This window comes from Lethenteron reissneri, unplaced genomic scaffold (genome assembly GCF_015708825.2).
Source record: "Lethenteron reissneri isolate LAM-NWPU_2019-01 unplaced genomic scaffold, ASM1570882v1 scaffold_146, whole genome shotgun sequence".
In the NCBI taxonomy this organism is placed as follows: Eukaryota; Metazoa; Chordata; class Hyperoartia; order Petromyzontiformes; family Petromyzontidae; genus Lethenteron; species Lethenteron reissneri.
Genome location: NW_026891179.1, coordinates 119,801 through 132,793, shown reverse-complemented (window position 1 = coordinate 132,793; position 12,993 = coordinate 119,801). Strand labels below are relative to the sequence as shown.

At 49.3% G+C, this 12,993-nt stretch overlaps 1 protein-coding gene across 2 annotated transcripts in view; it reads right to left on the bottom strand.

The window, feature by feature from the left end:
• LOC133362379 (V-set and immunoglobulin domain-containing protein 1-like) overlaps positions 1–5,803 on the bottom strand; it is a 66,070-nt gene extending 60,267 nt beyond the window's left edge. The window contains exon 1 of one of the 2 annotated variants that reach the window (XM_061581311.1): positions 5,364–5,803. In XM_061581311.1, coding sequence (XP_061437295.1) covers positions 5,364–5,372 — 9 coding nt within the window. In that variant the 5' untranslated portion in view covers positions 5,373–5,803. The remainder of the gene's footprint in view (positions 1–5,363) is intronic. The other variant, XM_061581310.1, reaches the window with a different exon arrangement.
• Positions 5,804–12,993: the final 7,190 nt, after the last annotated feature.

Genomic DNA, 12,993 nt, shown 5'->3' with positions numbered 1-12,993 from the left:
GTGCTATGAATGATATCCACTCAGAGTATGAAATACGTGACAAGGTTGTTTGCACAACCACAGACAGTGGTTCCAACTTTCTGAAGGCTTTCAGAGTTTTTGGTGTGGAAAACAATGATATCGAGACTGAGACAAGAAGGTGTGAAAGTGATGACACTGATTCTGAAGGCTGTGGTGAGGGAAGTGATGGTGTGGAATTCCAAGATGCCTCTCGAGTCCTGGACCAAGACGATGGCTTCGAATTCCAGCTACCAAAACATCAAAAGTGTGCATGTCACTTACTTAACCTAGTCTCAAGCGTTGATGCCCAAAAAGCTCTCTCAAATGAACACTACAAGAAACTCTACAGAACTGTCTTTGGCAAATGCCAAGCTTTATGGAATAAAAGCAGCCGATCGGCTCTAGCAGCTGAAGCTGTTGAAGCAGAAAGCAGGCTTCAGCTTTTAAGGCCAAACCAAATGCGGTGGAATTCAACTTTTATGGCTGTTGACAGAATTCTTCAAATTTGCAAAGAAGCAGGAGAAGGCGCACTTAGGAATATATGCACCTCTCTTGAGGTTCCAATGTAAGTGTTTTTCCCCTCTATTGATGTTAACAAATGTGGGTTGTTGTTGTATACTCTTTGATTATGCCGATTTCTCCTGTAGGTTTAATCCAGCAGAAATGCTGTTCTTGACAGAGTGGGCCAACACAATGCGTCCAGTTGCAAAAGTACTCGACATCTTGCAAGCGGAAACGAATACACAGCTGGGGTGGCTGCTGCCTAGTGTCCATCAGTTAAGCTTAAACTTCAGCGACTCCACCATTCTCTCAGGTACTGTGACCCACTTGTGGATGCCCTACAACAAGGAATCAAAACACGATTCAAGCATATGTTTGAAGATCCTGAGATCATCGCAGCTGCCATCCTTCTCCCTAAATTTCGGACCTCTTGGACAAATGATGAAACCTCATAAAACGAGGTAAATGAATGCAAGCAACATACACTTGAAGAAATTCTAATCTGGGCAACATTTGATCCATACCAATATTTTTTTTTGAACTTTTTAGGAATATTATGATCCGATCTTTGGCTGTGATCTCAATATGAATATTCATGTATAGTATTCTTGCAGCAGGTTGTAGTTATCCCTCAGTGTTTCTTGAAACAAAACTCTCGTATCATATGTGGCTTGGAAATGCTGTTAGAATTTATGCTAAAATAATGGATTTGCATGATTTTAGACATTTAGATGTAGATGACTGCACGTAAATGTAGTTAATGACAAAATCCATAAAATTTGTTCCCAGTCAGAAGCCCCTCAACCAAACCTTTCTTTGTGTCTGCTCACTCTGCTTGTAGGCATGGACTACATCAGAGTGCATCTGGAGCCTTTGGACCACAATAAGGAATTGGCCAACAGTTCATCTGATGATGAAGATTTTTTCGCTTCTTTGAAACCGACAACACATGAAGCCAGCAAAGAGTTGGATGGATATCTGGCCTGTGTTTCAGACACCAGGGAGTCTCTGCTCACGTTCCCTGCTATTTGCAGCCTCTCTATCAAGACTAATACACCTCTTCCTGCATCGGCTGCCTGTGAGAGGCTTTTCAGCACTGCAGGATTGCTTTTCAGCCCCAAAAGAGCTAGGCTTGACACTCACAATTTTGAAAATCAGCTTCTGCTTAAGTTAAATCTGAGGTTTTACAACTTTGAGTAGCATGTTGCATACTGGCATTAGATAGACTTATAGTTTTATAATTAAATACAAACAGTTCTAAAGCAGGATAAAACATTATTTGCATTTCATTTAATGTTTTTGAGATTAAAAGCTTAAACAAGAATCTCTAGTTTTCATTCTTGCTGTTACTTTTACTTATTTAATACTCAAGTACAATTTTAATGTGGTACTTTTTTACTTTTACTCAAGTAAGATTCTAGCCAGATACTTTTACTTTTAATTGAGTAAAATTTTCCCTCAGTACTTGTACTTTCACTTGAGTAACATTTTTGAGTACTTTTTACACCTCTGCATGATACATATACAGAGACCCACAGAGACACTTAGAGACACCCATAGAGACCCACAGGTTAGCCCGGTTGGCTACGCACGGTGCCAAAGAAGTTCAACATGCATACTACACACACACACTAATTTCTTCAAACTAAATTTTGTTCGCCCCCACTCCCAGCTTCAGCATGCATTCTGTCATCGAAATTAAAAGAGCACTTGGCCGCCGTAAGTTTCCACGTGATAAGCCACTTCCTGGAGCGATCATTCGTGATGGCCGGGTCGCTTCTTGCTCAGTGGACTTATACTTGGTAAAATTATTATCTTTAATGTGTACAAATACAGAGATCCCCCCGTATAACAGACTGTTGGGGCGAGTGCTGTTCGTAGCGAGTAGCAGCACCTATGAAGGCTACCGGCACTGCGGCACACGAGGGGGTGGGTGGCCAGCACCACACCCGGCCGCCTTTGTCTCCCCAGCGGCGATGGTTTTACGCACCACTGCACCAGCTACTCATTTGAGGCTGAGGCGACCTAGGGAGAGGCACCAGAACGGGTTCCAATAATCGCTATCGCTACTGATGTTGGTGGCTGTGAGCGGGACTCAGATTCGAAGCTAACCGCTTCCACACTACCGCTCCCCACAATGTATTCATCAATAAAGGCAAATACAAAGATCCCCCGTATAGCCTTAACAGACTGTAGGGACAAGTGCTGTTAGCGAGCACCTATAAAGGCGGGTACGGCAAACGAGGGGGTGGTTGAACACCACACCCGGCCGCCTTTGTCTCCCTAGTGGCGATGTCTACACATCTCACCAGGTACTCATTTGAGGCTGAGTCGACCTAGGAGAGGCCCAAGACCGGTTCAGATAATCGTCACTGGTGTTGGTCGTGAGTGGGAATCGAACCCCGGGTCGTAAGGTTCGTAGCGCAGAGCAGCGCGATCCGCTCCAATTGGGGCCATCCATTGATGATCAATAATATAAACGTGTTTAAGCAAACACATAGTCCATCGCCGGCTGCATTATTATTATCGAGGCTCCCCCCCCCCCCCCGTGCATTGTCAGGAGACCCCCCCATACGCATTTGGGTTACCCCCCCTCCCCCCATTTTGATGTGACGTCACATTTCTCAACCCCCCCCCCCCCTCGTCACATATCGTCAAAAATGTCTGACCCCCGCCCCCTAGGTGCATGACGTCATTTATGGACGGCCCCAAGGGATCACGTGTGCAGCAGCGTACGTCATTTCTTGTAATTCTTGATTTAACTTTTTGATTTTCCTGAAAACGAGCTGCCGAACCACAGGAATCTGGCCAAGTAGGCTGCAGGAGTGAGCGGTGATGTCAGTGAGCACCTGTTAAGGTCGCTGTGCACAGTGTCCGTGGTTTGGCGAGGAAACACGCCCGGCCATCTTTGTCTTCCCAACTAATCGATGTGTACACGCTCAGAGTTAAGGCTGAGTAGACCTAGACCCATAGAGACCCAGAGACATCCATAGAGTCACACAGAGACCCACAGACACCCAGACCCATAGAGACACCAAGAGACACCCATAGAGACACACAGAGACCCACAGACACCCAGACCCATAGAGACACCAAGAGACACCCATAGAGACACACAGAGACCCACAGACACCCAGACCCATAGAAACCCAGAAACACCCATAGAGACACACAGAGACCCACAGACACCCAGACCCATAGAGACACCAAGAGACGCCCATAGAGACACACAGAGACCCACAGACACCCAGACCCATAGAGACACCAAGAGACACCCATAGAGACACACAGAGACCCACAGACACCCAGACCCATAGAGACCCAGAGACACCCATAGAGACACAGAGACCCACAGACACCCAGACCCATAGAGACACCAAGAGACACCCATAGAGACACACCGAGACCCACAGACACCCAGACCCATAGAAACCCAGAGACACCCATAGAGACACACAGAGACCCACAGACACCCAGACCCATAGAGACCCAGAGACACCCATAGAGACACACAGAGACCCACAGACACCCAGACCCATAGAGACCCAGAGACACCCATAGGGACACACAGAGACCCACAGATACCCAGACCCATAGAGACTCAGAGACACCCATAGAGACACACAGAGACCCACAGACACCCAGACCCATAGAGACACCAAGAGACACCCATAGAGACACACAGAGACCCACAGACACCCAGACCCATAGAAACCCAGAAACACCCATAGAGACACACAGAGACCCACAGACACCCAGACCCATAGAGACCCAGAGACACCCATAGAGACACACAGAGACCCACAGACACCTAGACCCATAGAGACCCAGAAACACCCATAGAGACACACAGAGACCCACAGACACCCAGACCCATAGAGACCCAGAGACACCCATAGAGACACAGAGACCCACAGACACCCAGACCCATATAGACACCAAGAGACACCCATAGAGACACAGAGACCCACAGACACCCAGACCCATAGAGACCCAGAGACACCCATAGAGACACACAGAGACCCACAGACACCCACGGATTCACACGGTTGGCTACGAATGATGCAAAAAGAAGTTCAACATACACACATACATAGATATATTTGGCAATGAGCGGGAATCAAACTCAGACTGCCCGGGGTTCGTAGCATCAGCAGCAGCAGCAGCAGTGCGCGCTCACCACTGCGCCACCACTCACAAAGACAAAGGCGCACTGTCTCACAGGCTGCGGGGACAAGTGCACTGGGCTTGGTGGAGTGGATTGAAACTGCAATCCGTGCGAGTGCGTGCGCAGACGGAGACTCGCAACTTATCCGACACTTATTCTTGGATTTTTTCGGTAAAGTCACGTAGGTAAAAAAATAAAAAGTAATAAAAGTAAAAGAAAAAAAAATCACGATGTTTCGGAGGCAACACAAGCTTCCGTCTTCAGGTGGAACCGTCACAGCACGCTTGCTGTATCAAGTAAATGTGATACAGCAAGCGTGCTGTGACGGTTCCACGCTTGCTGTATCAAGTAAATGTGATACAGCAAGCGTGCTGTGACGGTTCCACGCTTGCTGTATCAAGTAAATGTGATACAGCAAGCGTGCTGTGACGGTTCCACCTGAAGACGGAAGCTTGTGTTGCCCCCGAAACGTCGTGATTTTTATTTTATTTTAATTTTACTTTTATTAATTTATATTTTTTTACCTACGTGACTTTACCGAAAAAACCCAAGAATATGAATCATTAGCAGTCACGAAAGCTTCAAATCTAGAATTATCCGACACTCACAGACAAAGATTCTGCAACCCACCCCGAGACAGACGAATTATAACTCGAGTAATAAAGTAGTAAAAACATCTAATATAGACACTCACCGCACGCATCAAGAACTGCAAGTGCCGAGATCTTCCGTGTAGCTTTAACAGATCGTTGAGGTGAGGGGCTGCAGTCGCGGGTAGCAGCAGCAGCGTCTTTGAAGGCTGCCGGCACCGTGGCACACGAGGGCGTGGGTGGCCAGCACCACGCCCTTTTGCACTCCGACTGGCGATGTTTACCACCGCACCAGGTAACTCATTTCAGGCTGAGTCGACCTAGAGGAGGGCCCTAGACCGGTTTAGATTCTCGTCAGGAACGTGTCGGTGGCCGTGGAGCCAGCAATCGAACTCGGTCGCCAGGGGTTCGCAGCGCTACAAACGACCACTTAACCCCCCATTCGAGACAATTCACCTCACCATGCCGCGGCGTGGTTCAAGTAGACGCAACACGACACCGTAGATGATAATAATAACACCACCACCGCACTTTCAATGAGACAACTGTTGGCTGCGTACGGTGAGAAAGAGGTTCAACGTACATACATACTGCCAATAGACTAACACTGGCCATAGCCTAACACTGCCCATAGACTAACACTACCCATAGACTAACACTGCCCATAGACTGACACTGCCCATAGACTAACACTGCCCATAGACTCAACACTGCCCGTAGACTAACACTGCCCATAGACTAACACTGCCCATAGACTAACACTGCCCATAGACTAACACTGGCCATAGACTAACACTGCCCATAGACTAACACTACCCATAGACTAACACTGGCCATAGACGAGCACTACCCATAGACTAACACTACCCATAGACTAACACTGCCCATAGCTTAACACTACCCATAGACTAACACTGCCCATAGACTTAACACTGCCCGTAGACTAACACTACCCATAGACTAACACTGGCCATAGACGAGCACTACCCATAGACTAACACTACCCATAGACTAACACTACCCATAGACTAACACTACCCATAGACTAACACTACCCATAGACTCAACACTGCCCGTAGACTAACACTGCCCGTAGACTAACATTGCCCATAGACTCAACACTGTCCATAGACTAACACTGCCCATAGACTAACACTGCCTATAGACTAACACTACTCATAGACTAACACTGCCCATACACTATCACTACCCATAGACTAACACTGTCTATAGACTAACACTGTCCATACATAGACTAACACTGCCCATACACTAACACTACCCATAGACTAGCACTGCCCATACACTAACACTACCCATAGACTAACACTGCCCAAAGACTAACACTACCCATAGACTAACACTACTCATAGACTAACACTGCCCATACACTAACACTGCCCAAAGACTAACACTACCCATACACTAACACTACCCATAGACCAGCACTGCCCATTGACTAGCACTGCCCATACACTAACACTACCCATACACTAACACTACCCATAGACTAACACCACCCATTGACTAGCACTGCACATAGACTAACACTACCCACAGACTAACACTGCCCATATACTAAGACTTAGTTACGGTGTGCTACGTACGGTGAGAAATAGTTTCAATGTACAGCACGGCGAGGTGAGCACGGTATGTGAGCTTCTTGTTGCAGTTGTTGTCTTTCTGTTGTTGTAGTAGTCTTGTTGTTGTAGTATTGTCGTTGTTGTAGTTGTTAAAGAAATATGCCGTTGTGAGCTTTTAACAACCAAAGTTTTCCTTAAAACTTTAGTTTCGTTTACCTTCTAACTTCCCTTCTCCGAGCTGTGAGCAGCAAAGACGTTGGATTTGCATCGGTGAAGAATAAGAGTCAACACACACACAGCGACCCCTACACACACAGCGACCCCTACACACACACACACAGCAACCACTACACACACAGCAACCACTACACACACACAGCAACCACTACACACACACACAGCAACCCCTACACACACACACAGCAATCACTACACACACACACAGCAACCACTCCACACACACACAGCAACTACTACACACACACACAGCAACTACTCCACACACACACACAGCAACTACTACACACACACACAGCAACTACTACACACACACACAGCAACTACTACACACACACACAGCAACCACTACACACACACAGCAACCACTACACACACACACAGCAACCACTACACACACACAGCAACCACTACACACAGCAACCACTACACACACACAGCAACTATTACACACACACACAGCAACTACTACACACACAGAAACCCCTACACACACACACACAGCAACCACTACACACACACACACAGCAACCACTACACACACACACAGCAACTACTACACACACACACAGCAACCACTACACACACACAGAAACCACTACACACACACAGACAGCAACCACTACACACACAGCAACCACTACACACAGCAACCACTACACACACACAGCAACCACTACACACACACAGCAACCACTACACACACACACAGCAACCACTACACACACACACAGCGACCACTACACACACACACAGCAACCACTACACACACAGCAACCACTACACAAACACATACAGCAACTACTACACACACACACACAGCAACCACTACACACACACACACAGCGACCACTACACACACACACAGCAACCACTACACACACACAGCAACCACTACACACACACACAGCAACCACTACACACACACACAGCAACCACTACACACATACACCGCAACTACTACACACACACAGCAACCACTACACACACACACAGCAACCACTACACACACACAGCAACTACTACACACACACACACAGAAACCACTACGCACACACACACAGCAACTACTACACACACACACAGCAACCACTACACACACACACAGCAACCACTACACACAGCAACCACTACACACACACACAGCAACTACTACACACACACAGCAACCACTACACACACACACACAGCAACCACTACACACACAGCAACTACTACACACACCCACACAGCAACCACTACACACACACAGCAACCACTACACACACACACACACAGCAACCCCTACACACACACAGCAACTACTACACACACACACAGCAACTACTACATACACACACAGCAACTACTACACACACACACAGCAACTACTACACACACAGAAATCCCTACACACACACACAGCAACCACTACACACACACACAGCAACCACTACACACACACACACAGCAACTACTACACACACACAGCAACCACTACACACACACACAGCAACCACTACACACACACACAGCAACTACTACACACACAGCAACTACTACACACACACACACAGCAACCACTACACACACACACAGCAACCCCTACACACACACAGCAACCACTACACACACACACAGCAACTACTACACACACACACAGCAACCACTACACACACACAGCAACCACTACACACACACACAGCAACCACTACACACACAGCAACCACTACACACACACACAGCAACCACTACACACACACACAGCGACCACTACACACACACACAGCAACCACTACACACACACAGCAACCCCTACACTCATGGCTTGGCTTCGCGAACGAAGATCTAGGAAGGACATCCACGTCTTCTGCAGGCACGCTGGTGGCTGAAGAGGCCTATGCGGGACAAGCAGGTCCTGCCACAACAGCTGCAAGTATAGGTCTCATCTGGGATGGGTGCTGAGGGATCATGGTTCTTCCTCCTTCTCCTTTTGTCCTCCATACGGGCCCTGCGGGTATCTTCGAAGAAGGAGGTGGCCTGGTGGACTGTGTGCCGCCAGGAGTTGCGATCAGCTGCTTGTGTTGCCCACTGACGGTGATCGATGCAGCAAGCAGTGAGGGACTTCTTCAGGGAGTCTTTGTATCGCTTTCGTGGTGCCCCTATGTCGCGATGGCCAGAGGACAGTTCCCCATACAGCACAATCTTAGGCAAGCGGTGGTTCTCCATCCTGGCGATGTGCCCTGCCCAACGAAGCTGTGTCTTGAGGACCATGGCCTCGATGCTGATGACCTTCGCTGACTTGAGGACTTCAGTGTTGGCGACGAAGTCACTCCAGTGAATATTGAAGATTGTGCGGAGGCAGTGCTGATGGAAACGCTCGAGGAGACTCAGGTGACGACGGTACGTGACCCAGGACTCAGCGCCATACAGGAGAGTTGTCAGCACAACAGCTTTGTAGACGTTGACCTTTGTGGCTCTTTTAAGGTTTCTGTTGTTCCAGACACGTTTGTATAGTCTGCCAAATGCACTGTTTGCCTTGGCCAGCCTGTTGTCGACTTCGTTGTCGATCTTGGCGTCAGACGAGATGACGCACCCCAAGTAGCTGAACTGGTGGACAGCTTTCAGTTCTGTTTGTTCAATGAAGATGCTTGGTGGATGGTGCTCCTCATGGGGTGCGGACTGATGAAGAACTTCAGTCTTCCTCAGGCTGACTTCAAGGCCGAAGATCTGAGCTGTTTTCGCGAAACAGGACGTAATTCGCTGCATAGCTGCCTCTGTATGAGCAAGGAGGGCGGCATCGTCAGCAAAAAGCAGCTCCCTGATCAGTTGCTCCATGGTCTTTGTGTGGGCCTGCAAACGCCTCAGGTTGAACACGCTCCCGTCGAGACGAAAACGGATGTATACGCCATCAGCGTCGTCGAGGTCCTCTGTGACCTACTGGAGCATCATGCTGAACAAAATGGTGAACAGCGTGGGAGCAAGAACACAGCCCTGTTTCACGCCGTTTGCAATAGGGAAGGGCTGCGAGAGATTGTTGCTATGTCTGACTTGTCCAAGCTGGTCTTCATGAAGCTGGACGATCATGGTGAGGAACTTCGGTGGGCAGCCTAGCTTGTCCAGGATTTTCCAAAGTCCCTGCCTGCTCACGGTGTCAAACGCTTTTGTCAGGTCCACAAAGGTGACGTACAGTGCTTTGTTTTGCTCCCGGCACTTTTCCTGAATCTGCCTCAGGACAAACACCATGTCTGTGGTCCCCCGGTTGGCTCTAAAGCCACACTGGGTCTCTGGGAGGTGATCTTCAGCTATTGCGGGTACCAGTCTATTCAGCAGTACTCTTGCGAGGATTTTGCTGGCGACGGACAGAAGTGTTATGCCACGATAATTGGAACAGTCTGATTTCTCCCCTTTGTTCTTGTACAGGGTGATGATGACTGCATCTTTGAGATTTTGAGGGAGTTTACCCTGCTCCCAGCAGCAGACGAAGAATTCATGGAGTTTGGTGTGCAGTGCTGGGCCTCCGTTCTTCCATACTTCAGGAGGGATGCCATCGACTCCTGCAGCTTTACCACTCTTCAGCTGTTTAATGGCTTCCTCAGTCTCTTGTAATGTTGGTGCCACATCCAGTTCGGTTTTCACTGGTTGTTGTGGGATGCGGTCAATCGCTGGTTCTTGGACTGAGCGGCTAGCATTGAAGAGCGTGTAGAAGTGCTCAGACCAGCGGTTCAGGATTGAGTCCTTTTCAGTGAGCAGTTTTTTTCCCGTCTGTACTCCGCAGGGGGCTCAGGATTTGGTACGAGGGGCCATATACCGCTTTTAGGGCTTCGTAGAATCCCCTGTAGTCGCCAGTATCAGCGCAAACCTGAGTTTTTACTGCGAGGTTGGTCCACCACTCGTTCTGAATCTCTCGAAGCTTGCGCTGGATGGTGCTGCATTCCAGGCGGAAGGCTGCTTTTTTGTGCGGGCAGGATGGTCGGGCCAGGTGGGCCTGGTGTGCTGATCTCTTCTTTGACAGCAGCTCCTGGACTTCTAAGTTGTTCTCATCGAACCAATCTCTGTTTTTCTTCGTGGAGAATCCGAGGGTATCTTCAGATGTTTGCAGAACAACAGTTTTGATGCGGTCCCACAGCACTTCAGGAATCGGAGGCGAGTCTCCTAGGCAGCTCGGTTCCTCTAGCCTAGATCGTAGGCTTTTCTGGAAAGCTGCTTTGACCGCGGCAGACTGAAGGCTGCAGACTTTGAGCTTCTTCCTCGGGGCGCCACCGTTTCTTGGTCTGGGTTTAAAGTGAAAGCTGAGTTTGCAGCGGACAAGACGGTGGTCTGTGTGACACTCGGCGCTGGGCATTACCCTGGTGTGAAAGACATCTTTTAGGTCACGCTGGCGCACAAGGATGTAGTCTATGAGATGCCAATGTTTTGACCGAGGGTGCATCCAGGTTGTTTTCAGACTGTCTTTCTGCTGGAAGATGGTGTTGGTAATGGAAAGCTGTTGTTCCGCACAGAGTTCAAGTAACACGCCGTGCCTTCCAAGTACGCCTTTCCAAGTTTCCGAGTCTCTGCCCACTCTGGCGTTGAAGTCGCCAAGGATGACAATCTTGTCGTCAGCTGGGATATCCTGCAGAAGGCTGCGTAGGTCGGAATAAAACTTGTCTTTATCAGCGGGATCTGCCTGGAGAGTTGGAGCATATGTAAAGTAGTAACTCGGCAGGAGACGACTTCACGGGTAGCACACTCTTTATTTTCACCAACTTGTAGTTACACGGATGACTAACACCCTACTTCGTTACACGGGTGACCAACACCCACTTAGCTACACGGGTGACGGACACCCACTCAGCTACGACTTCGTTACACGGGTGACCAACACCCACTTAGCTACACGGGTGACGGACACCCACTCAGCTACGACTTCGTTACACGGGTGACCAACACCCACTTAGCTACACGGGTGACCCACACCCACTCAGCTACACGGGTGACCCACACCCACTCAGCTACTCGGGTGACTAACACCCACTCAGCTACACGGGTGACTAACACCCACTCAGCTACACGGGTGACTAACACCCACTCAGCTACACGGGTGACTAACACCCACTCAGCTACACGGGTGACTAACACCCACTCAGCTACACGGGCGACTAACACCCACTCAGCTGTACTGACACGGGCTCTTACGCCCCGTTGCCGTCCGGGACACACCCAGCCGGGGTGCCCGTCTCGGCTCTGGGTACCACCGTCCCGACCCACACGGGCGTCGGACTACGGTCCCCCCAGTCTCGGCTCCGAGCCACACAGGGCCCCTATCTCCTCCACCCCGTCTTCGGTCTTCAACTGGTTAACACTGACCACGAGTGCTCTCGCGCGTCCCCCTTTATACCCCTCCTGCGGACGTCGCTGAGAGTACCCACTTATCTGACCAATCACTGCGCACTCGCTACGATCCTCTCTTCCCAGCTTGTGTGAGCGCGCCTCACCACCGGCGCGCGCGTCCATGCCACGCCCACACTGCGTTCCCAACCCCGCGCCCCGTGATCCCTCACTGCCGGCGCACGTCAATACCACCACTACATCACCCCCTACCACATAGCTCGCAGCCGACCCGGCTGCTAATAAACCATACAACACCCCTTCACTCCCATGTGTGCCCCGTAACATAACACAACATGAACACCGCAATCCGCAAAACCCAGCAACCGCCCCACCCGCAACAAGAACAACATGCACAATCCGGCGAGTGGCAACGATACTGTGTATGCGGAAAGAGTAACAATAAAAAAAATTTCTTTAATCATTTTCTCTTCTTTTCTCTCCGACTCATGCAATGTCCCAATGTCCGAGCGTCCCTTGAACGGGACATTACCCCGGCAGAGGGGGGGAAGCCGGCAACGAAGTCGGGCTTTAACAAAAAAAGAATATATATATATTTTTTTTT